Source organism: Ammospiza nelsoni, chromosome 6, assembly GCF_027579445.1.
Source record: "Ammospiza nelsoni isolate bAmmNel1 chromosome 6, bAmmNel1.pri, whole genome shotgun sequence".
Taxonomy (NCBI): Eukaryota; Metazoa; Chordata; class Aves; order Passeriformes; family Passerellidae; genus Ammospiza; species Ammospiza nelsoni.
The window spans coordinates 10,169,482-10,194,772 of record NC_080638.1 but is presented as its reverse complement, the minus strand read 5'-3'; the positions used below and the strand labels follow the sequence as shown (position 1 = coordinate 10,194,772).

The window sequence follows — 25,291 nt, the reverse complement described above, 5'->3', positions numbered from 1 at the left end:
TGAGACACTGGGGTGTCTGTGACAGCTCTGCTTCTCCCCAGGCACAGGAAATGTCTCTGTAAACACAACATTTCTGGTCAAGCTCCCTGTTACACACCCTGAGTGACAACCAGCTCCTGGCTCTGCCCGGTGAGTTGTTCACTCATGGCTTTGTGCTTCAGGGTGTCCCAGCTGGGACCTGGTTTGGGCATTCCATTAGGTTTTGTTGTGCTGGAGGCAGATCATTGTGGGAATAGGAGGAGGTACCACTGTTCACAGCATGGTTTTATCCTCTTTTTATTCTATATCAGTTGCCTCCTACCAAGATCCATCTTCCTGCTTAGCTTTACTCTCTGCTTGTTTCCCTGTGGCAGACTTACCCAGGCCAGACATCAGTGTTATCAAAGGTAATTTGGTAATAATTAGGTACCCATGTTAACAGCCTTAGTGGGGTCAATTAAGCTTGGGAGGGAGCTGATAAGTGATTCACTTTGTCACTCATAAAATTGCCTCTAATGCTGATTAAAAAAACCCCAACAAGATAATTTCTGCTTTCTGTACAGTAGAATGTGGCAGGGCTCCCAACCAAATGCAATTTTTGTCTGCAGCAGACAAAAATCCTGGTTTGGGTTTAAAAGCACTGAATTACTGAGTCAGGATTTTCTGCTGGGCTTTGATTGACACCATACTGGGACCCTGCAGGTGAACTCTTTCTGATTCTGGATGCAAAGTGAAGACATCCTTTAAAATCATGGCAAAGCACAAAGCAGGTTTTAGTGCAAATTGTGTGTGAGTGATGCTTTTATTTCCTACAAGATGCAGAACCAGGTTTTATCAGGTTTGCAGAGTAATGTTACTGAGGACACGCAGACTTTTGATGTGAGATAAATGTCAAAAGGATGACATGAAAGGACATTTGCTGCAGGAATGTAAGAACCTGAATTATGGCAAGACTGCTGCATATGCAGTTTTAGAAAAGCTGCAGTTTTTGAAGCTTCAGCATAAAAGAGTTGGTAGATAGCCTCTAGTTGTAAAGCCCTTTCATGGCGATATTTCGTGTCTGTAAACACGCACGTGATGCATTTTGATGACTGGAATCCAGTTCCTACTGGAATTGGAAGCAACTTTTGCTGCAGTTTTGCTGGCTGTGCTACTTTTTCACTGCCAAGAGGAGATATCTTGTGATCAAAAGAAAACTCAAACAAAACCTTCTTTCCTGCCATAACCTCTTAATTTTAAATCTAGCACTTGTCTACAGAACATCCTGAAAAGCAAACTATGGCTATTTAAAACCATGTAAATTATGAAGCATGGAGAGAATCAAACTCTAGTATTTTCTGCCAACGTGCTGCATTACTATTTTTTTCCAAAGTACAAAGAAATTTAGTACAAATATAGAGCTTCAGTTGGTCTCTGATTTAGGTACTTGATCAAGGAGAGAATTTCTACCACTTTCACTTGATTCTGACTCTGGATCTTGTGAAGACCATCCACTTGTCCTAATGTGTTATTCACATTTATATTTTCATGTGAACTCACGATAATTTTGGTTTAAGACATGTTTGTATGGAAAAAGGGCTAAGGTTGCCATGCTTTGTGGCTTGTAACTGTACAAGTTGAATGAGAATAATTTTGTGTCTTTCTGATTTTGCTCTGACTTCATTTTCTCCCACACATTTTACCCATCAAATTCAAGTGAAGTGCATTGATGTTATGCCAAGAAATATTTGTACTTTTTAACTTTTCCTTGCTTTCCTTAGATCTTAACATATCTTTCCTTCATTTTGCTATAAGGATTTTACATACTGTTTTTAGCGCATTGAAGTGAATTAAATTGAGAAAAATGGCTCCTTGAGCTTGCTGAATCTGCTGCTTGGTTCATAAGCAAATACAGGAACAATTCCCTGTCAAGCTGTCTCTTAGTTATCTGGAAATATCTTTCTCTCTTTTTTTCCTAAGTAATAAAATGTGTTTATCACTTAAAGAGCATGTTTATACTTGAGGTTTAAAATCTGCTTGGTATCAAAAATTCTTTCATTTGAGTACCATGGTTGCTGTCTAGCAAGCTGCCTGTCGCTGCTGAATTCCACCTCTTGCTGGAATTTTACTGCTAATTAGGGGTAACATCAGAGAGAAGTATTACCACTTGCTTACAATGCAGAGAAAACCTCAGAGCTGTGCACAAATGTTGCTGTTATGAACCTGGAGCCAGCCAGGCTGCAGAATTGGAAGTTAAAGAGAGAAGATTGGTACAGCTTTGCTGTTGGTTTCCTAGTGCTGTTTGCCAGGGAAACTCATGGGCTGCATTTCAGGGCTGCACAGAGGAGGCTGGGGTCCAGGTTCTGATGTGTCATCCATGCTGAGAAACTGTTTCTGTCTGGAGGGGCTTCTGGAATAAAGGTTGGCATACCAGTGTTTAAAATAGTAATTTTAAGATGGATGGTGTTGAGGTGTGCACTTGTGTCCAACCTCCCTGATCACAGAATCCCAGAATGGTTTGAGTTGGGAAGGACCTTAAAGTCACCCAGATCCGCTCCTTGCCATGGGCAGGGACACCTTTCATTATCCCCAGCCCCATCCAACCTGGCCTTGGACACTGCCAGGGATGGGGCAGCCACAGCTGGGGTGTAGTCTTCAATTTCAGGGATTTCTGCATTAGTTTGTTTTGGTTACTGGTAAATGAAGTTGCCCATTCAATTTCCCAGGCTGAGTGCAGAAACAAAATCTTACGCTTGTTACATGCCAAGATACTGCTGACATTAACTTTACTTCCTACACTCCTTTAGACCATTGCAGCATTTAAGTCTTCCTTTGCATCATTCTTCATATGTGGAGATGCACAAAACAGCAAATAATTTTTCTTGGTCATCAGCTCAGAAATTTGCATGGAGTTTTTAATAATTTCTCATATCTGACACTCTTGGAGACAGTCCCATATCCAAGAGAATCCTACAACAAGGTTTTTTTTTTTTTTCTATTTTTTTAAGCTGCACCCTGTAGATGCAGACATTTCTATGAGAAAGGCCAGCCCAGCTTATGCCTTGCACATACATCAGGAAATCTGCAGTGCCACTAGAGAACAGGATCTGTCAGAGCTGCAAAATGGGGCCAGAAAAGACAATTCCTTGGTATTCAGGGCAAAAAGAGGAGAAGAAGGAAAAGGGAGAAGCCAGCAAAGGCAAAATTGAATTGCTTCCCTCACACCCGTTAGAGATGTTTTTCTTTTTAAGTCTATTGAAATGAGAATTCAGATCTGTGTTCAACAATCAGGAAATAAATGAAAAAGAAAATTATTAATTTAGAACTCAATGTATTTAGACATTTTAAACTCTATGCATATGCATAAACTTTGCCAGTCTCTCTCTTTCAGTTTATTTTTGATGTCTTAGTTGTACCTGAATATTGGTAGCTCTTGGTCCTTGTCTCTCTCGCGTACTTTGCATTTCAGCTCCTGTTTTTATTGCTCAGGTAAGGAGCGAGGCAGGAGCAATTAAAGGGAGATAATGTCTTCAATGTGTCTCTCCTGCAGCATTCCCCACACACCAGTACAGCTCCCAGAGCTTTGGGGATGCTGTGCTTAATGTTCACTGCTGCCTTGGACTGCCACCACGTGAAGAGCAGCAGCTCTTCCAGCAGCCTCCTGAGACTGCCACCATGCCAGCATTCCTGGGAAATGGGCAGCTGGGGGACTGGCAGTGCTCTTACAACAGATTAAGATCTCATTTCTTGCTGTTTCAGTGTTGTATTGGTGTTTCAGCTACCAATATCTGTATTGCAGAATGAAAGTAACAGAATTGCTCCACTTAGTGAAATGAAAATATCTTTGCCTGATGTTTGTCAGTGATGTGACATGTTTTCCTTCTTGGCAAGTGATGACAACATATTAATTGTGCCTGTTTTACAACCCTTTAGGTGGCTATAATAGCGGGAAATTTTGAGCTTGCTGAATACATCAAGAATCACAGGGAAGCTGATATTGGTAAGCAAAATATTTACAGACTCTGAAAATAAATTGTGCTTGTTTGTGCCAGGGTTTTGCAAAGATGTTAAAACTGATTCTATGTGAGGTACAACCACAGGGCTGCTGACATTTCAGGGAGGTTTGAAAAGTAACTCTTGTAAAAAAATGCAGTTGGGGAAAAAGCTGAAATATTTTCAAAAATATACTCTGAAGAGGAAAATGTGGTAAGTGGTAGGTGCTTTCTAAGTATAAATCAGTTTGTAATAAACTAAATACACATCCACATCCCTTCCAGATTGACTCTTGCAAGTTGTTTTTGCCTTGTCTAAAGCAGCTCCCAAATAGGAATAATTGATCAAAAGATGAAAATGGAGAAAGGTGCTTCTCTATAATGAAATGAATATATGGTAGAAGCCAGCTCCTCATATCCATGAAAATGTTCCCTCTCACTGAGTTTGGTGGAATTAAGGGCCTTAAGGACCCCTGACAAAAAATTGGAGGCTCTTTCAATATCTTTTTATACAGAGGAATTTGCCATTAAAATAAAAGCCAGTTTGATACAAGTGATGCCTAATACAGTTTAACAAAATGGGTTAAAATGCTTTAATTCAAGTTAATTTAAGTTCCAGACAAAATATCCTGAAGTTGAACAAAAAAAGGCATTTCTTTTGCAACAGGAGGCTCTGTGTACTCACCTGCACTGATTTAACTCAGCGTGGCAAATCTCTGACTTGAGTATTTCATTTACATGGCAAATGAGGCCAGCTCACATGAAATATAAAACCAAGGATGTGGATTAAGGACTGATTTTCCTTTCCCTTCCTTGTTGCATATGATCTGCAGAGATATGGTTGAAGGTTCTGTGGTAATGTAAGGTCTTGTAGCACTTTCAGCTCTTGCAATGTGCACTGAGAAAACTGAGGGCAAAATGCACCAAAGTCATAACTTCTGCATAAAGGTTCAGAGACAGTCTGGAAGGGTTGTTTTTTTTTTTTTCCTGGGATGATGGGGATGGTTCCTTTCTGTGTAAGAATTCTTCATCAATCTATATTTATTATAATCTGTAAAGCATGAATTAAAAATGAACATGTTATTCTTATTAGGTTGAGCATCTTATTGTTGTTTATATTTACATATGGGTAACGGGGTATTTTTGTAGGATTTGGTGATTTCTAGAAAAGTTCTTAGAAAATACTTCCTATGGGAAGATTCTCCAAATTTTTCTGATGCCTCCATCTTTGCCACTGAAAAATAGAAATATTGGTGCTGCCATTATTTACTTGCCAGATGGTGGCTTGAGCATGACTGTTTAAATTAATAGATTTGTCTTAAAGAGTAAACATTACATTATTTTATTTCCTCCCACCTAATTTAATTGCGCTGAACATTTGTCTTTTAAGTTTTATTACCTATGAAAAATGAAGTTGTTGAAATGTCTATTTTTGGAGTGTCTCCCAGTGGAGAAAAAAGAAGAGTAAATCAAAGAACCAAATCCTGAGCAGAAAACCTGAGAGCTGCTGTGATGATGAATGTGCAGAGCGATGTCAGCATTTCAGCTTCAGCAAGTTGGCTTTTGCTTCTTGTGCTTGTCTGGTTACCCACTGTGTTCCTATAATTTTGGATGCATTCCAAAATTTATCACTTGAGTAATGCACCTCCTTAGAGGCAGCAGAGGGGGAAGAAATAGTGAAGAGCTTGGGAAGTATCCTCAGGAAGATGAAGACTATTCATACTGTCAAGTCTCTTGAGAAACTTTTAATCACACATCTCTCAAAAAGTGTATTTTTGGTTAGATTCTGAATTTTGATATCAAACCCATTCATTAAAACTTGTTATTATTTTAAGTTCATTTAATAATCCAAATCTCTTTGCACTTTGTAATTATTTTAGACTCTGTTTTAGAAATAGAAAATTCTGATTTACATCAGAGCCGCTAAATATTTCTCCTACAGATCAAATCCCACCAAGATTGTTCTTCCTTATTCTTTTAATTTAATTGTAAAGCACTTTCACATCAGATGGATGTGAAAATTAGGCATATATAAAATTAGCTTGTTTGTAATAATCATAAGACTTCCAGCTGTTCTGGAAAAAGAAGAAAAATATAAAAAATATTTTAGAGCCAAAAAAGTTGAGAATAACGTCCCATGGAGTAATGTGAATAAGCCTATAAAGAAAAAGGCTTGCAAGGGATTCCTGTGGCTTTAGTCCAATAAAACCCCCCTGGCTGATTCTACCAGCAAAGTTCTTACTCTGGACTGGGATGAGCCTGTTTTGTAAGAATGAATCAAACAGCAAAGAAAAAGGAATCCAAGGACAGAAAAAAAGAGATGCCCACAAAGGATTAAAAACAAGATCCAGATTTCATTGTATTTCTCTTTTATGAGGGAATCCCTTTTGTTTTCATGGCAAATGTTTGGAAGGTGGATAGAAATTGCCATATCATTTAAAATGTAATCCTATTTGAAACAAATTACAATAGTATTTTTCATAAAGCAAGAAACCCTATTACCATAAGGTACTTAGAAACTCGTTTTACAAGCAGTATGAAATGCTCAGTGTGGCTTCTCAGACTATTTCAATTCATCATACCCCCAAATTAGTTTGTTTTTTTTGTTTTGAAGAATAATAGCACCAGAGTAGCATATTTTAATTATTGGTTATTTTGGAAGTCTTTGGGACCCAGAAGTGTATCCCAGCTCAGTGACTATTGTTGCCTCTTCTTTTCTGCTTTGAGGAAGACCTTACACATACCCCTGATGTACAGCAGTTGCACACCATTAAAAATATTTAATAATAATAGTAATAGTGTCCCTTTTAAACTTCTTTTTTCTTTTAACTAACCATAGCAAATTTATAATTTATTTAACTTTATGCATTTATTTATTGCAAACTAAGAGAAAGTAATGGATTAAAAGATGTGATGAATAGAAAAGTTAATCCCTGATTGTTTTCAGCCAGCCTGCAGCTGTCTGTGAGTAAATGAGCACAGCAGATTTAGGAAGCATTTGCTGTACAGAATTTACTATGGCTTCTATAGGATGGAGGTACAAAACCCAATCATATATGTAAGAATTTTGAAGCTTTCATTACATACAGATATGCAGATATTAAGTATGTTGCAAGCTGATAATCCTTTGACTTGGATAACCTATTTTTAAATCTCTCTTTTGCCTTGGTTCTTTGTGATGGGATGAATTTTCAGACGGAGTAAATGACATGGGTTGTTCTTCTTCAAGTGAACAAGGTTTGTTTTCTATTGTGCATCTTGTCCTTCAGCAGCTCTGGAGCCAGAATTGATAGGATTCTTTTGTCTGGTTTGTTGTTTGCTTTAGGAAAATGAAGCACATTGAGCTGGTGTGTGAGTTTTTGGTAGTTGATTAGCAGACTAACTAATACTTGGATACTGTTGCTAGGCTTCAAGTCAGAGTTCCTGTATTCCTCTATAATTATGCAGAGAGATGTGTGTGTGTGATGGTTTGTCTGTGCTTTCACATGGGTGTTTTTATTTTGATAATTTTGAAAATCTGCTAATACAGTCTGTAGACACATTCCACAAAGAGAAATTGCTTTGAAATTAAACATTTTTCAAGTATGAGTAAAAATGTGGGTTTTTAAACTGGCATTGTGACTGTAAACATAAGGAATGTGTATTTTATTGTGGAATAAGCAGAACAGGTATTTTGGAACACGAGGATATTAGCAGGTTTGTGGTAGAACTGCTTTTCTAACTAATTTTCTTTAATTAGATGAGAGTGATTGAGGTCAGCAATCTTGGTTTTTCAGCTGCAAGTGTTGCTATTAAATGCTGGCCAGCCTAAGGAATATTCTGTTTGTTTACTTATTTATTTGGGTTTGGGGAATGGTTCAGTAATTTTGATTTTCATCAATCAAATGCCTGCAGAATACTCCTCAAGCTGAGGGAAAACAGATTGAGACAGATAACGTAAGAAAGAGGAAAAGGCAGCAAAGCAAAAGGAAAATCTACGAAACTGTCAGCAGCGTGCAGTGACTTGTTCTATTTTTATCACTTGTTATTTAATAGAAGCAAAAGGGACAGAAAAATCTATTGTAGCCCTGTGCAGCTGTCATTTGGGAGTAGCATTACCTGTTTCAAAGGTTAGTGAGCATTTAACATGGAAGAAGAATGATATCTATGTAATCTGGGTGGCAAAACCACTGAGGTGTGAATTTCCCACGTTTTAAGTGCATATTTTGTGGTAGAATATCATAATCCTGTGTTCCTTTTGCAATTTCTTTCACATATCTGTCCTAAACAAATAATTACTTCTGTGTTCGTAGAAAAAACACTCCTTTGCATTAATGATGTTTAGGCTGGGTTACAAGCAAACAAATACTGATTGGTATGAAATAAATCTGTTGCTATTATTTCTCTGTTTTCCTCTGAATGGTTGCAAGAAATAGAATTTCCTGTACTCAGTCTTGCTATGTGGCAGCAAACAAATTGGAAAACTGGGAATTGTGTGTTAATGTAATTACATACTGAAATGTAGGGCAGAGCTTGAAAAACTTACCATGCTTTTCCTTTTCCCTTTGATCACAAGTTAGTTATTTCTGTGTGTGCATTGGTGCAAAACCAATACAGTAATTTGCTTTATTTCAAAGTTTAAACTTCATCAAGAAGCTGGTTGCTCTTGGTCATTGAACTTGGGTGTATTCTGTGCATATAACAAGGACTGCAGGCTGAGGTGTGCAAGTTCTCTGGTGTGGCCATTTCTGAGGCTTACTTGAAATTCTGAGCAGGAAGGCGAGCAGGGAGCTGGTGCCATGTGTAAGTGCTGCTTTGAGTACAGCTGATTGCAGAATGCTCTGGCTGCTCTTGGGGACCAGCCTGTCCTTGCCACCTGCCAGGTGGGCCACGACTGCCACAGCTACTCCTCCTAGGCTTTATTTTACAGACTGAACCAGAAGAGCCTGGCACTCGAGCCAAAAATAACCCACTGAAGGGATCCCAGGCTGCTCCCAGGGCCCTTGAGCTAGATTTGGTCCCAGGCAGAACTCTGGGCTGAGCAGTGGCTGCAGGCCACGCTGGCACATCCCCTGCAGGTGCCTGGGAGGGTGGCAGGGGAAAGGAAGGGGGGATTGCTCTGTGTTTGAGCCTTGCCCCAATCTTTACACCCAGATCCAAAGGGCTGGAAGTGTTTCCAGGGCCTGTAGCTCCTGCCTCCCCCAAATCTGGCTTCCAGCCAGCTGCCAGCCCATGGCTGCTCCTCAGCAGAAATGTCTCTCACCTTCTCTGCACCTTCCAGGCTGGGACCATTGTGTCCAGCAGTTGGAATGGGCTGTTTTCAGCAGCATTGCTGGCATCAGAGCTGTTTCCTCAGAGTTGGGTCAGAAACCTTTCCCAAGCCCTTTAAGGGTTTTCGCTGGCTAAGACACCATCCTTTCACTAATAGTGGCTTTTTTCCCCTTGGTGTTTTTTTTTTAAATAGTTTTCACTGTCTTGACCCCCATGAGGGACTGTACAGGAAAATAAAATCAGAGGCCATGGTCAGAACTAGTGTAAGTCACAGAATTAGAAAAAGAAATAAAGTCATAAAACACAAGTAGAAAAAGTGATTTGAAGATCCCGGTGACAGTGGCTATGACAGGGACAAAAATGAAATGTACTTTTGTATTTCAAACAAGTTATCAAATAAATCAGGTTAATTTCTTGCTTTACAAAAACTAATTACATGGATTGTACTGTCCTCAAAATGCTGGTGGAATCCATAAAATGATAGTGCCATTGAGCTCACTGTGCAGCCAAGGGTCAAGCTGGGAGCAGACAGCAGTGCAAGTACCCCAAAGCCCTCAAATGCTGCAATTCTGAACTAATATTTCAGCCAAACTGGAACTTCCAATCATGATTTTCAGTTAATCCCTGTGAGTGAAACTCACAGTATTGTTCAGCCTGGCAGCTGCATCCTTTGATCCCAGCAACACCCCTTGGAAGCACTGGAAATGGTCAGCAGATGACCCATCCCTCAGAATCTGCTTTCTGATTCAGCCTGGTGGCTGATCCTACACCAGGATGTCTTTGGGATGCAAGGGAAGCTAGAATTAGTTAAGGAGTTGCCTTTGGCTGAGGGGTTGTAAAAAGAAAATAGCACTTTTGAGTTTATCTCTGTCCTGGAGTTTGTTCAGTCACCTCTGTTTCAGTTTTACAGGCCAGAGATGACAAAACAGGAAGAGGTTTATATGATCATGCTGTCTGACCTTCTCATTGCAGATTACAGCTTTTATATTAACTAACTCCTGTTTGAACTGGATTAGAACCAGGAAAAACATTATGTTTTGTTAAAGACCTGCAATACTGTAAATGGGATTTGGGAAACTGTGTCCTGGTCTTGTGATCTGATGGGGCTGGATCCTTTTGTTGTTCTGGAGTTATCACCCCTTCTTAGAACAGGCATATGTTTCTGAAATCACTCTGGCTCTCTGGCTGCTGCAGCTGGACCCTGAGTGAGGCTGAAACTCCTCAACTGTGCTGTGTCAGTGCCACATGAGTGAGGCTGAAACTCCAACTGTGCTGTGTCAGTGCCACATTTTCTTTCCTGAGCGACTCAGAGCTGGAATATTGGAGAAGAAAATGAGAGCTAGGAAACCACCACATTTATGATGGGGGTTATTTCTACTGCAGTTTGATCAGCATTATCTGAGACACTCTCTGCCAACTTTTCTCAGGCTCCTCTAAAATCAGTATCCCTAAATTTGCTGTAATTGTGCCTTTTAAAGAGGCTGTGCCTATTGGAAGTATGTGATCTGTGCATTTCAATCAGATATTATATCTATATCTATAGATATCTGGGTCTCAGTGTAACAAAACAGGAGGGTTTGGATGGCCACACCAAAATTAGGATATTAGGAAACCAACGGTTGCTGAGATAAGGGATGTGTCAATGCAGCTCTGAGATATCAGGCTGCCCAGTAAAGGATCCTACAGAAGGCAAAGTGTTTGAAGAGCCTCCCAGAGTGTTCTGGTATTCCTCAAAAGTTAATGTGTTTTCTTTGAATCATTTTTCCACATGAGCCTCAAGAGCTCTCTAAGATGGTGTCAAATGCCATGCAGGATTTCTAACAGCGGAGCCAGGTCAAAAATAGAGGTAGGACAAGTGGGGAAAGAGATGTGTGGAGGCTCCCAGGGCTCTCTATTTCTTTCCATTTACAATGGTGAGAACACAGAAAAAGGAGATGAAAGCACATGAAATAAATGCTACTTAAAAAAAAAAAAAAAAAAAGGGAAAATAGAGAATGTTAAAAATAGTCAGGAAAATAGTCAGGAATGATTCCTGAAGAAAATTCCTATGCTTCCCAACATAAATGAGCCTCACCAAATACCCCAAAACCTGCCCCAAAAACCTAAAAATCCCAAAAGAAAAAACAGAAGAGAAGGGAAAATTAAACCCCACAAAACTCTGAGTGTAAGGTAGCTCCTTATGCTGAGCGCTTCATCACAAATCTCTTTATGCACCCAATAATTTCCTTTCTGTAATTAGGCTAAAAGTAGACCATGAAGTTGTGACTGATGGCACAGGATTGGGTTTGTAACTTGTGAGTATGTGGATTTTTATGTGCCATCATTGCTTTGTGGAAAAGAATTAGGTTCAATATAACTCCCATTTGGAGAAGGCAGGAACATGCATGGAAAAATTGGATCAGGAAAGCCTTCCAAATATAGATGTAATTTTATTAATTTTCCAATTGTATGAAACAAATATTTGTATTTAAAAAAACCCCTTCCTATGGCTATAAAACTAAATATTTGCATGATTTCAAGGCTACTATCTGACTTTTAGATTGGTTCAAGTAAACTTGAAAAGGCTTAAGTTGGACTATTCAGTTTTTAATATTGGACTATATAATTGCTAATCCCTGTTTGTATTTATTTACATTGACTTCCTTACTTGCAACTACTCTTTCTATTATGCTGAATTTATATTGACATAATTTTTAACAGCTCAACATATCAGTTTTCAGTCAAACTCCATTATTTATAGAAATGAAGTTATGTTTTCTGTTCAGTATACAATGGTTTGACAATTTAAAAAGTAAAGCTTCACTGAAGAAGTTTGTTGTAATGCCTTATAAATACTCTCATTTTAATAACAAGATATTACTGTCATAATTTTGTGAAAATTGATCCAATAATATTCAGCCTCTTTAAAAGGAAATAGTATCATCCCAGGAGCCTGTTTGTTGTCAAATTCTAGATGAGGCTTGATAAAGGGACAGGCTTTGGAGCACAGGGCTTTGTAATGAGTGTAATATTTCACACTGCTCACAATATTTCACGCTGCTGCTGTCACTCCATTTATATCTCAATCTCCTGGGCTGGCTCTGAGTCTTTCCTGTGGAGTTCAGGGTAAGATGCAGCTTCTGCAGTCAAGGTCTTGTCACACTGTGGAAGACATTTTCAGAGTAAACACTGAGTATTTAAATCAGGTCTGCTTAGGATCTTGGACAGAGAATCCAGGGAATCCAAACCTAATGATGGTACTTGAACCTTTTATGTCACTCCCTCTCCCTTTTAATGAGCTGGTGTTTGGAGGTTTTTATTTCTCCCATTTAATTTCACTGCTGGATGCCTTGCATGGCCTGGGATACATCAGGGTGTCCAACAAGGTTGTTCCCTTAGCTAATCTCCATTCTGCTTTGATTTTTTTTTACTTTTCCATTCTATGCATCTTCATAATTTCTGATATTGAAGCCAAAAGCCTGTTTTCTTCCATTTTCTAGGTGGTGTTGCTGAAGTAATTGTTCAGAATTGTTCATAAAAGACAAAATTATGATCGTGCCTTGATTCAGAAAAAGTTGAAAAGTAAATATCAACCAAGTGGCTCTAATTGGGTGAAATCCTTGCTGAATGAAAACAACAAAAGATTTATTGAATTGAAGATTTACAGCATTAAGATTGTATTATCTGTGTATATGTAGAGGTATCTCTGGTTTCTGTTACGTACTTCTGCTGACTCCAGAAGTCCGGATTTGGTTCCTCCTCCTATGTGTTCTCTTACCAAAAGCCCCATTACTTGATAAGCTTGCATTCTCTCTGCATAATCTTTCACATTATAGCATTTTCATCTTGGGAAACAGCCTCTTACATCTCGTTGGAACATCTGAGGTAGCAAAATTTAACATAAACTCTGTGATGCGTTTTCAGTTTTAAATGTGCCTCATCAAATCTGTAATTCAACACAGATCAGTTATTTATCCTGAAGAATTTATTTGTTGCTCCTGAAAAAACCCTCACAAGTGCAGGCTTGTTGATTTGTCCTTTGAGTCCTTTTCCTTTCTTTTGACTTCCCCCTCAGCCATGAGTACTCCTGGGATTGAAGGCATAGGGGGTTTTTGTAATTTGCCCTCAGGGATTATGACAGGCTAAAATTAATGTTTTCATGTGTGCTGCTTGTCCTCTTCCTTCATTTCCCTCCTATGGTCAGCCCAATCTCTCTTCTTGTCCAGATGTCTGGGGTCACACCTTGCAAGAAATCAAAAGACCGATTTTTTGTGTTAGTTGAAATTTAGCCTTCTTCTCAGGGCTAAGGTTTTTATTTTGGGTCAAAGCCTGGCTTATTTTGCCAGCTTCATTACCACTCTTGAGAATGCCAGGTGCTAAAGAGCTCTATTTTTGCTGTGCAGATCAAGTGTGTCTGGTTTCTTGTGGCCTATTTTTACATAATTCTTCATTCCATGGCTTGGAAAAGCTGTGAAGGAAACGAAGAGATTGTAAATAGCTAGAGAAAACTGCTATGATATTATTACAGGAAGATGAAGGGGAAGATCTGTGAGATTGCATTTCTTAGAGGGTATGGAATTAAAATTAAAGGCAGGAAATGATGCATATAAAAATAAATAAAATAGCAAATAGAATGGTACATTTTCTTAGCTGTATTTCAGCAGTCAATTGACTATTTCCAGATAATTCCATAAAAAATGCCTTTGAATAAAGGATTCTCAAGTACTATGGCTCAGAAATGCCCCCCCTTATCCAGAGGTGTTCCAGGGCAATTCTATTCAGCATTCAGTATTAAGCAGTTACCTGAAGAATGTGAGATGCTGAGGAGCCTGATGCCCTCTTTCTCCCTGATCTACTCGAAGGGGTTGTGCTTAAACCCTACCAGGGGATCCCTTTTCTTAAAATAATCAGGAGGTAGGGATCTTGGAGGGAGGAAAGGAGATGCTCTGCTCCTTTGTGACCCACACAGGGACTCTGGCACTGACCTGGCTGCAGGGGCAAGCACTGTGGTCCTGCTCCATGGCAAAGTTGATTTTCCTGGGGTGGAAACCCAAAAAGCCAGCAAAGAATCACTTGCAATGACCTGCAGTGGAGCAAAAAGGCAAGAAAAAGTTCCTTGAGCTGGGACCAAGAAAAGATTTGAGGACAATACCAGAAGTTTTTTACACATACTCAGAGGCAGCACATTGGAGGCCACGGACTGGAAGTCCTGAGCTTAGTTTTGGACTGTGTTTAATTTTTCATTCTGAAAACTTCACAACTGGGAGGTTGCTGGTGTAGCCTGACAGCATCAAGGTGGCTTGAGGAATGCTTGGAATGAGGTCATTGGCCTGCCCCAGCATCCCACAATCAGCCTGTGATCAGCTGTAACATCCAGAGCCTTTTATTCAGCACCTCACACTCAAATCCTGCATTTGTCTAACTACTAATTTCCCCCCAAATAAAGATATTATAATTTTTTTCAGTTGGTTGCATCTTGCCTGTTTTGGATCACTTTGCCATTTAATTGTGTTTTCTTTCCTGTTTCTTTTTCTTGTCACCTTCCCTCATTTTTCTTTCACTTCTGCCAGTGCCAGCTCTGTTCTGTATTGTACCTCTGTGCTCTCCCAGTTCTTTGCTGGGTTATCCAGCTTCTGTTCCCCTGTAAGATTCCCCTTTCTTGCATCCGAGGAAGCTGCAAAATGATTTCTGCATATGTTGATTTTTGCTTCCCTCAAGCAATTCTATACAAAAGCCTAAGATAATTGGGATAACAAAAACCATTCCCCCATCCTAAAAGAGAGCAAGGCTGAATTCCAGCCCTGTGCAGGGTAATCTCTGCCACCTTTTCAGAGTTTGACTGATCCAAAGCTACAACTCTTTTTCTTTTGCTAACGCTTTTTTGACTGGATCCAGGAACTTCCACATTTTGCAAGGTCTGTGACATTGAGATTGGAGTTTAGGAATTAAAAGTAGTTAAAAGTGATCCCAAGAGTCTGGTGACTTTATTCCTTTCCACTCTGTGCTTAGGACGGAGTATTTTTGATCTTTTGATTCATTAGCATAGCAATGTTTATTCAGACATCTTATCAGCAACAAAGGAAAATTCTTATGTGTAAAGTTAACCAAGAGAAAAGAAAAAAAAAAAGGATACTCTGATATTGTTTATTTCAACTAAATGAAAGCAAATTTCATTAGCTTGATTGCTAATATAGGACATGCTTTAGGTTTTTAACACAGGACTGTGTGTTCCTTTTTGTCACCTTTTTGGGTGGGGGGAGTAGGAGGAAAGGGCTTCATTGCTGCTTTGTCTGGGCATAGTGGGAGGACAGAAATTTTCTCATGATGGTGGGATGAGGTTTTCCCTTTCATCATCTTTCCTGACAAAAACTGAAGCTTGAAGCCACTCTGCCTCCAATGCTGGTGGAGCTTTCTCTCCACATGCCTGCACCAAAGGATTTTTTTGTGGTGTTTTTCTTTTAAGTAAGAGATGATCTAGTTGAGTCAAATTCCCTGTGGACTAAAATTGCTTGTCATCCTCTGTGAAGTCCAGGCTCTTATCTTAGAAAGTACATTTCGAAGTTATGTACTGGCAGAAATTTTATGCAGTTAAACATAATTTCTATCATGTCCAGAGATTTGGAGGGAATAGTGCTTGGGAAAAAATTTTTGGTCACATCATAGACTTAACAGATTTTGAGATTTGTTTGTTATTTTACTTTTATTTTCTTATTTCTGATTAATAAAAACCCTGCACTGTGGGATTATCCAAACACAGTTTGTGTTTCTGTCCACCCATGGCTGTGTCCAAATCACCAGTTGCAGTTTGTTCTGTGCCAGCTGAGGAGAGAGAAAGTTCAAATGACAGGGGGAGTTTTTCTGGTGTCTGAACTCTGTTATGCAAGTGGCAAATCGAGTTCTGCATTAAAGAAGTGTAAATCTGGATAAAAGCCACTGAAATTATTGCGGATTTAGGCTGGGGCCTTATCTTAGGGTGTGTTTGGGTTTCCTCCTGAAGAAGAAAAACCACAAAATCTTTTCTTTTTTTTCTGGCAGCTGCTGGACTGTGTCCTGTGCCGTCTGAAAGATAACTGTGCAGATTTAAAAAAATCTGCTTCTCTTCTGGTCTTCTGTTCAACTGAAAAAATAATTGAGTAAACTGGGTGTAAGGAGTTGTTTAGTACCCATTTATTTATATTTATTATTTGGTAACAGCGTGTTCTAGACCCAGGAAGATGAACTCTAATGGACTCTGATATCCAAATGTTGGTGCTGATCTGGAGCTGCATGTAAATAGAAATGTAAACTTTGGGGATTATTTCTGCCATAGCTGCTTTCTGAAGGAGCAAGTTGCAATGACATAAGCTTGTATCCAGTTTGCCTGTGTTACACCAGCATATGGCTCAGACACTTTGCTCCCATCCCCAACAAAATGGGCTCCAATTTTAGAATGTCCTTTACTGCATCTCCACTTTTTTTTAATACTTCAAGGTTTTAAAAATTCTTTTTTATTTGCAGCATTTTAATAATCATGCTCAAGTCTATTAAGCTTTGCAGGAGCTAGAAAGAAATAGGAAAACAATGAGTCATTAAAATATATAATGTGGAGGATTAAATTCCCCATTCTGGTTGAATTCCTCCCAGGCAATAAGGGAAGGTCAGGCAAGTATCGTATCATGGTAAGGAACTCTCAGAATTCTAGCAAGTGTTTTCTATTTTTTTGGGGGGGGGGGGGGGTCAATACTCCTGAAATTTGACTTTGAGAATGCAAGGTCACCTCTGCTGGATGTCCTTAACAAATAGCTTTGGTATGGTGTTAAATAACAATTTAGATTTTTTTTACTCCTGATGTGGCAAAATGAGAATGGGTGGCTTTTACAGTGATCAAATCCAGATCAGTCTTTTTTCATTAGATAAAGAATATTTTCTGCAAAGCTCAATATCATTTAATCACATAAAACTAAACACACAGAGCCAAGATTTACATGTGTATGAAATAAACTATTAGGGCTACCTTTTTGTGTTGTTTTCTTTTCCCTGCAGACATGTTGAAAAAAAATCTGTGTAATTAGCACTGGTTCCACATGAAGCTTGGAATCAAATTCGGATCTCTCTCTGCTTTTCTTTCTGTTCTGCATAAAATTTGGGATAAGGTCATTTTAGTTGAAATGTGAAGAGGGTTCTGAAGAATTTGCAAAATACTTAGGTACATATTTCAGCTCCTGTATATCTGGGATGTCACTGCTTTGTATCTTGGGTCAGCAATTGAAGCAGAGGAGATTTTTAATTATTCAACCTAAATGAATGATCAGTTTAATTTTAAGGATGTGTTTACAATGTACCAGTGACATAATAAATAGCTTATTGCAAATGATTTTTTAGTCTTTCAGTTGATCTGAAATTTAGGAGCAATTTTTGGCAAGGAAATACCTCCAGTCTGTGGAATATTTATTATAACTCTAGTGAAAGCATCACCTCTGAAGGACCAAATTAGAGATAACATTCCATGGGAATGTGCTTGGGCTTCCTGGGGCAAAGTGGAGATTTCTGTGGAAATTTTCCAAAAGGCCCCATAGCAGTTCTGGTCTGGATTGTATGAATATTAAAAATGTCTTGGTTACTTTCCATAAAGAAGGGCCCAGCCCTGTTCGCTCTGTCCTGGGCTCCTGTTTCCCTTGGCTGAGTTGTATCTGTTGCTGCAGAATTACTACAACACAGGGACTTTAACTCAAAATCCATGAAGGGAAATACAATTATACTCACCAAATTCTTGCTGGAGCAGTTTTTCATCACAAATTCTGTGTGTAGGAACACATTTTTTCTAATCGTACCTATAAATGTCTGAAATTTAAGATTTTTTTTCTTTAGGCCTTCTGATAGTCAAATATATTTCTGAAAGGACTGAAAAATATATAACCCTAATGGATATTTTTGTTACCTGGAGTGAGGCCTATTTAATTTTTTTATGCATTATTTTACACTTCATAGTTTTATGGTTATGACAGGAAAGTTTTCTGCTATCTGTCATTTTCTAATTTCATTTTGAAATCAGATCTAGAGTAGGCAACTCCATTGAATTGAGAACTTCTTTGCTGTGGAAGATCTGTGGGGAAGAATTAAGCACAAACAAAGCTGTAATGGTTTGCCTTAAAACCAGAGGGGTTAAAACTATTGAATTCTGATGAAGAAAACATTAATGCATGGAGTTTACAACCACCTGAGTACTTACAACCACTTAGATGATAATAAATTCAGGCACATGGAAATACTTCATAATATAAGATTTATGTAGATTTCATGGAGAATTTATCTAGAGTAATTTGTATAAACTTACAAGAATTATTCATCTCTCTCCTGTTTACATTAGCCTGTAAGTAATGATGGAGAGCTTCAAAACAGCTGACTGGGATGGAGGCAAAAAATTAATTTATTCCTTCTGATCTTCATGTATATTCCTAAAGATAAAAAAATAATTGCTGTAAATCATGGCCTAAGATATTTCCCATTAAATCTCAGTACTAAAAAGGAAGGTGGTGACAGCAACAGCTTCTTCCCTCGCTGGAGATTTTCTTTTATATAACTTTATATTGCATGCCCAAAGTTTCACAAGTCAGATATGGAATGAAGAGGATGGTAGCCAGTGCTAGAATTATCTTTATGGGATGATGATGATGATGATAATAATAATAATAATAATACAGACTTTCTCAGGTGTGTGCCTAAGGACACACCTTCATTGCCAAGGAGTGAGAATCTACTGGAATAAAAAGTGAGCAAGTTCGTTTTCCAAGCATGGCCACAGGTCAGTGCTTATGGCACCAGGACAATTCCCAGGCACAGACGTGGGGATTTGGGTTGTAATGATTTGGCTGCTCCCACGGGAGGCTCCAGTCTTGTGGAGGAGTGTCAGGAGTTGTGAATGATCCTCGTTCTCAGCTGCTTTCCCTTCATTTGCATTTGCTTCCGAGCTGCTTAACCACGGGTAGATTATTTCAATTTTCTTGGTGAATAATGCATGAGGGTGTATAAGTGGATGTTCCTTGGCTGAGTGGGCTGCAGATTAAAAGTGTCAGCTCCTTTGCAGCATTAATGTGCATTTCTTTCTCAGGTTAAAGCTGGAGAGAACCTAGATATGCTTTTTTTGGAGAACTCCTACAAGTGCCAAAATATTGGCAACGTTTGCTTTTTCTCTTCTTTTCCCCTTGACTACCTGTTATTTGAATGAAAAAACCAGTTGCCAATTTTCCAGTACAAGCTTATTTTCCTTGAGACTCCCCCTCAAGATTTCAATGCCACATTGTTGTACCTGCTGCTTGAGCTTCCTGGAAACTATCAGGAACAGTGTTTTTTAAAATTTATTTCTCTGTCACGCCTGTCAGCTCAGAACACTGATGCCTTCTCACTCCTCTTTCTTGCTCTTCAGTGTGTCCCAGAGGGATAATTTGGAGTATCCTTTCCTGCTCTAGCAGCCCTGGGGCACAGACAGAGGCAATTCTTGTGTGTAACATGTGGAATGTTTCACAGAGGTAGAGCTAAATACAGTAAATGCTGTAATAATTGAAGTAACACTTCAACCCACCATGATCCACTTATTAGAAAAACATCTTCAAATTTTTCCTTTATTAAGGGGCATTTAAGTACTTTACTGTACACTTGTTTAAGTCCTGGATTATGCAGATATTTTCTTCTTTTTCAGCTTATTGGAGAAACACCCTTTGATGCTCCAGATATCTAGAAAATTAAAGCACAATAGTTGTCCTTGTTTGCTTGTGGTTAGATTGTATTTATAGGGCATTTATTCAAGATCATAATTGGATCCCTAAAATATCAAAACTCTGAAACTTATGGGCCGTTCTAAACAAAGTATTTAATTGGAACAGTGAAATGTGAAACCTTCCAGGGCTGCTTTAAACATAATAAATACTTCAGATAATGGTGTTCAATGTGAGAGTCCTGTGGAGTGTGGCTAAAAAGAGCTTCCTAAAATAACTGAACAAAACAGTCTTCTAAACTAGAACTCTTCCAAACTCCCCAGCTGTAACAATATTCCTTGGAATTACAGACATCCAGACATGAAGTGGAGCAAAGTGTGTTTCAAATGTGCTTTCAAACTCAGCTTAGCCTGATGTTTTATAAGATAAAAGATTCAAGGAGTGTGAAACTGTAAGGGCTGCATAGTAAACTAGGCACTGAATAGTGCAGCTGCTTAAAAAGCAGATGCAGATTAATAGCTACAATAACAGAATGCAATAAATATTTAAAACCAGTCCAACAAGTGCTTTGTGAACTTCTTACAGTATTTGATGCTGAAAATTTCAGAGAAAATACTCGGGCTGGTTTTGGGCTGTAAAATATGAATTCTGAAAAGCCAACCAAAGAATAACAGAGAAGAAACAGAGGGGAATGATGCTGAGGTTGTGATTTAAGTTTGGAATAATTCCAGCACGTGCTTTGCGAGCTCTTTTTGTGCCGGTGCTGCTGCACTTCCAGGGCGGGGGGTGGTGCTGGTGTCTTGTCCCCCACTGCAAATGTTGCTCCCTGACCTGCCCATTTGTCACTCAAAGCAGTGTTGGCTCCACGTATATCACTAAGATATTCCAGGCTCCCAAGTCCTGTGCCACCTTCCTGTGCCAGCCTTAATCCCATTTAATGCTCTTCCAGTCCCTCATTGTCATTTCCTCATTTCATGCTTAGAATGACAGGGACAGCAGAGCAGGAGGAACTAAGAGGAAGTGAAGTTTCTTCCTCATCTCCTCTAAATGTTTGTTCTGTCCACTTTTCCATTTTCAAATCGTGCCATCAGAAGAGCTTTGCTTTTATGGGTTTCTGCTTTCAAATTCTCCCCCTAACATGGAATTCTGACACCTAACTTCTTTTTGATGTTGCCTTCGTTCCTTTGCCCTTCTTAAAGGACCCAGCTTCCCATATCCAAGTAGAAGTCCCTGGAATCCATTGCTGTCAGGTAAGGGTTAAACCATGGTCATTTTTCTGTTTGGGGGCAATAGTAGAAAAGTCTGATTTTGGTGCTCTTGTTCCTGGTAAAGGTAAAACAAAGAAACATGGAATACTTCAGGAGTATACAGCTTTCCCAAAAGGAAAGGCTTCACACACCCATAATCTGTTGACTTGAGCTAAACTTGCTGGTAAGTAAAGAGAATTTCTAGGAAGAAACTCCTCCCTGTGAGGGCCCTGAGGCCCTGGCACAGGTTGCCCAGGGAAGCTGTGGCTGCCCCATCCCTGGAAGCATTCCAGGCCAGGTTGGACGGGGCTTGTTGAATGTGTCCCTGCCCTTGGGAGGGGCATGAAACAAGATGATCTTGAAAATTCCTTTCAACCCAAGCCATTCTATGATTGTATTAAAAATTTTGGGCTCAGAATGACTCTGAACTCAATATATGGCCTTGAGAACCTTGGCCAGATGGATGGAATAAAGTGGGTTTAGTGTATTCATTGTGATTAATAGAATATTCTTCCTTAAATGTTTTAAATTGCACAAATATATACAAAATTATTTATCTCATGAAGCAATTAAATGCTGCATGTCCCCAGTCCCTGTGCCAAAGGGGCTGTGACTTCTTGAGATGTTTGAGACTAAACACTCTCTTTTTTTAAAGTGGTGTTACTGCGAGGAGTACTGGATATTTAGGTTGTTAAGGAAAAATAATGCAGTTGAGCACCTTGTCTCCCAGTTTTCTTGCAGATGACACTTCAGCAAGGATTCTGTGTGCAGGTAGGCTGCTCCATGTGGTCCTACCTTCCTTTTTATCTGGGAAAACCAGTAAATGTGAAGCAGAAAAAGGACAGCTGTTGTTGGAAAACTTCTGCATAAAAAGGGAATGTTTTATTTCCATTAATATAAATAGGATTTTTTTCCAGTCTCATTTAATGAAAAAGGTTATTCTTGATATACAGATTTATTTTACTTTGTTTTAGCGTATTGATGTTTTAATGTGATTTGCAATGACTCCAAATTTCACTGAACACTGTAGGCTGAATTTTTTTTAATTATTAAAAAAAACCCTCCTTTTTTTTTCCCCTCAAAGTCAGCTGAATTTGGGCATGGATATCCTTTTGATCATCCCAGCTTTGGAATTTAATTGAGCCAATGGTCTTGATGCTGCTCTGGTTTTGCAAGGTGTGTGCACAAGCCATGCAGAATTACAGAGAACATGGCTGTAGAATATACAGGCTCAAATTTATTTCTGTAAAATGTTTATCAAAACCATTTTAGATGAGGAAAGCTTACATAAAGAGTTCCTGTGGTATGCCTACAGCGAACCCACTTTTCCATAGACATGTGTCCAGACATCTGGGAATGTGCATATCCATTTTTCATGGTGCAGTGAGTGACAGAAGCCATTTTAGAGTAATTAAGTTCTGAAAACTTGGAAGAAAATCCTTCCAATTCTCTAAAATAGAAGAGGAAATCTGAGATTTCTCAGTGTGCTGAGTATTATCAAAAGCATAAAGGGAATGTTAAACACACTTTGTGTAGTTTTAGAGGTATTTGCTCTTCTGACACTTTAAATCTACTGTATGACTTTGTGAATCTGAGTTTCAGAAGTGAGTGGGACGGAGTGTTTGATTCTGGATCAAAGGAATTATTGCCAGGATTTAAATGCATGTTGGAGCATCAAAAGCCCCACTAAAGAGTTCTCTTAAAACCCAAATAAACTTTTAAAATCAGCAGAGATGAATTAGCTAGTATGCTTTCCATCATGAGTGTAAGACATGATTCAGATTCCTTGTTTTCCTTGTTGCTTGTACAGTACATTTTGGAGGAATAAATCATATGGGATAACTGTTCTGTATTACAGTTTAAATTGCTTCTTTATTGTTTGGAAAGAAGTCACTTAAAATGGGGAGAGACATTCAGTTAGAAAAAATTTAATTATTATTGCTTGCCACTCTTATGCCTGAAAGAAAAATAATTTCTCAGTGTTAGTTCCACAGTGTTATAGGAAATTGCCAGGATGTAGATTCCTTTGGACTGTTGTTCATGAAGAGTGACAGTGCCTGGAAGCTCCAGTATTGATAGGGGTGACTGCTTTTAATTTGCTTCTGCAGCCTTGACCCACTCAGAGCTGTTTAGATATTTCAAATAGCACTTTTCTTGATTTTGGTCAAGATGAGGGAAGTCTGAAGAAGAGTTTGGTGAAATCAGCATTATAATGAAAATATCTCAGTTTGTTGACCCTCTGAATTCCTGTGCAGTGTCCTCTGCCCTTTGCCCAAGGTGGGAAGCTGTTCTCCATCCTGGAGACCTGGTAGTCAATCCCCAAGCTCCTGCCATCGTTTTTTCATAAATCCCCTTAGAACTTCCTTCTCTGCTCTTCCCCAATGTATTTTCAAGGCATTTAATGTTATTTCAGCCAAAGTGGTGCTGTGCTGTAACAGGAATGTTTGAAGCCTTGCCCCCTGAGCCCCAGCTAAGATGAAGTTTTCAATGCTGTTTGATTAGGTTTTGTGTTTCTTGGTTTAAAGTTATAATGTAGTGGCCCTGCAGATTTTTAAAAATTTTATTTAAACTGTGGCATAAGGAGGAATTACAGGTTGTCAGAATAAATTGTGCTGCTTTTCCTACCATGGTTACAGGCTTTGTAAAGGAATGTATAGGTGTACCTGCTTTGGTTTTATTAGAAGGTGGAAATTATCTTGACTGCTAAGCTCTGCCTAGTTTTATGACATTTTTCTGTTCTTGTCAGAAGCTGCCATGACAATTACTTAACAACGAATTAAAATCTCAGGGCTTTCTAATTCTGCTCCATCTTTAACTGATAAATTGTTCATAAACACGCAGTGTGTGGCATCACCTTTCATCTCTAAGAAAGGGCATTGAGAGCTCATCTAGTTCTTAAAAGGATGAATGTGCAGAGAAATTAATACAAAACACTGAAAATGAAAAATGCAAAACAGGTTAGAAAACCAATCTGCAAAATTGCTAGTCCTGCTTCCACTAATTTATATTTGCTTGCCTGCTTTGAGCTGATCTAGGCTTGACTTAGCTGGTGGTTTAGCAGTTCCCTGAGCCCAGCAAGCTCTTGGATCAGCCCTCCCTGTCTCAGGACACAGTGACTGAAGTGTCCCCCTGTCCCAGGCATCCCTGACTGATGGGATTGGAGTCCTGGTTTAATTAGCACAGCTTTGAGTCAGCCCCCAAAGGAAGGAGCACAGCACTTGCCTGGAGTGGATTTTGTCCCCTTCTTTTCCGTGCCCGGGAGCCAGGAATTGTAACAAATGGAAGGAGAAGGATGAGCCTGGCAGAAGCCAATGGAGGCTCAGTTTCATAAGGAAGAATTTGGCCCCACTGAGGCTGGGTAGCGACAAATCCTGCTCAGTTATTGAAAACAAGTGACAACTTCCCAGTGACGGCTCCCAAGCTGTGAAGAGCCTCCTGCATTTTCAGGAGCTTCTCCCTGGGAGCGAGGGAGGTTACACCGGGACACATCTTCTGATATCCTGTGACATTATGCAATGCACCCATCACGTTGCATCATCATTGAAATGCTGCTCAGATAATGTCTTTGCCTTGCATTAAAGCTTGATGACAAAAAATTTGAAATTGTACCATGAGAACAAACTGATTCCTACCAGCCTTCCTTCTATACTGGTTTGAAAACCTTGTCTGGAGATGGACACATTTCACCAATCCATTTGGCTTTTTTTAAACCTTTTTAACCTTCTCAGTGTTTATTTTTTCAGAATTTGGGTGGAGAAATGACATTTCCTAAAGAGCTGGAGTAGTACAACGGCCAGTTAAGTCTTTTTTTTTTTTTCTTACTCTCTTCTTACAGAGTTTTGGGTGGGTGTTTGCATCCTGTTTAGCCTTCCATCTCTCATTTCAGTTTTCCTCTGGAAGACTTTTTGCATGTTCCAGTGCCCCTCGTTGTTTAAAATTTAAATAAATGACATTTTGATGCCATAGAAAGATGTAATAGGATTACCAAATTAAAAAAAATTTTTTTTGAAGTCTTTTTTTCATGGTATTCCTTTTATGCTTGAATGGAGACCACATTCAGGACAGCAGCCAAGCTCCCAGGTGGTCACAGCAAGTCACAGGGTGGTACAAATTCTTCTTCTGTGGGTTTTTTTGCCACTGCTTTGGTGGTTTTTACTCCACTCTGCCTTTCTCT

At 39.1% G+C, this 25,291-nt stretch overlaps 1 protein-coding gene across 1 annotated transcript in view; it reads left to right on the top strand.

Annotated features, from left to right (window-relative positions):
- Positions 1–25,291, top strand: part of SHANK2 (SH3 and multiple ankyrin repeat domains 2) — a 260,064-nt gene that overhangs the window by 39,699 nt on the left and 195,074 nt on the right. The window contains exons 10-11 of the mRNA XM_059474299.1: positions 3,892–3,958; positions 21,070–21,120. Of these exons, the coding sequence (XP_059330282.1) occupies positions 3,892–3,958; positions 21,070–21,120 (118 nt within the window). The remainder of the gene's footprint in view (positions 1–3,891; positions 3,959–21,069; positions 21,121–25,291) is intronic.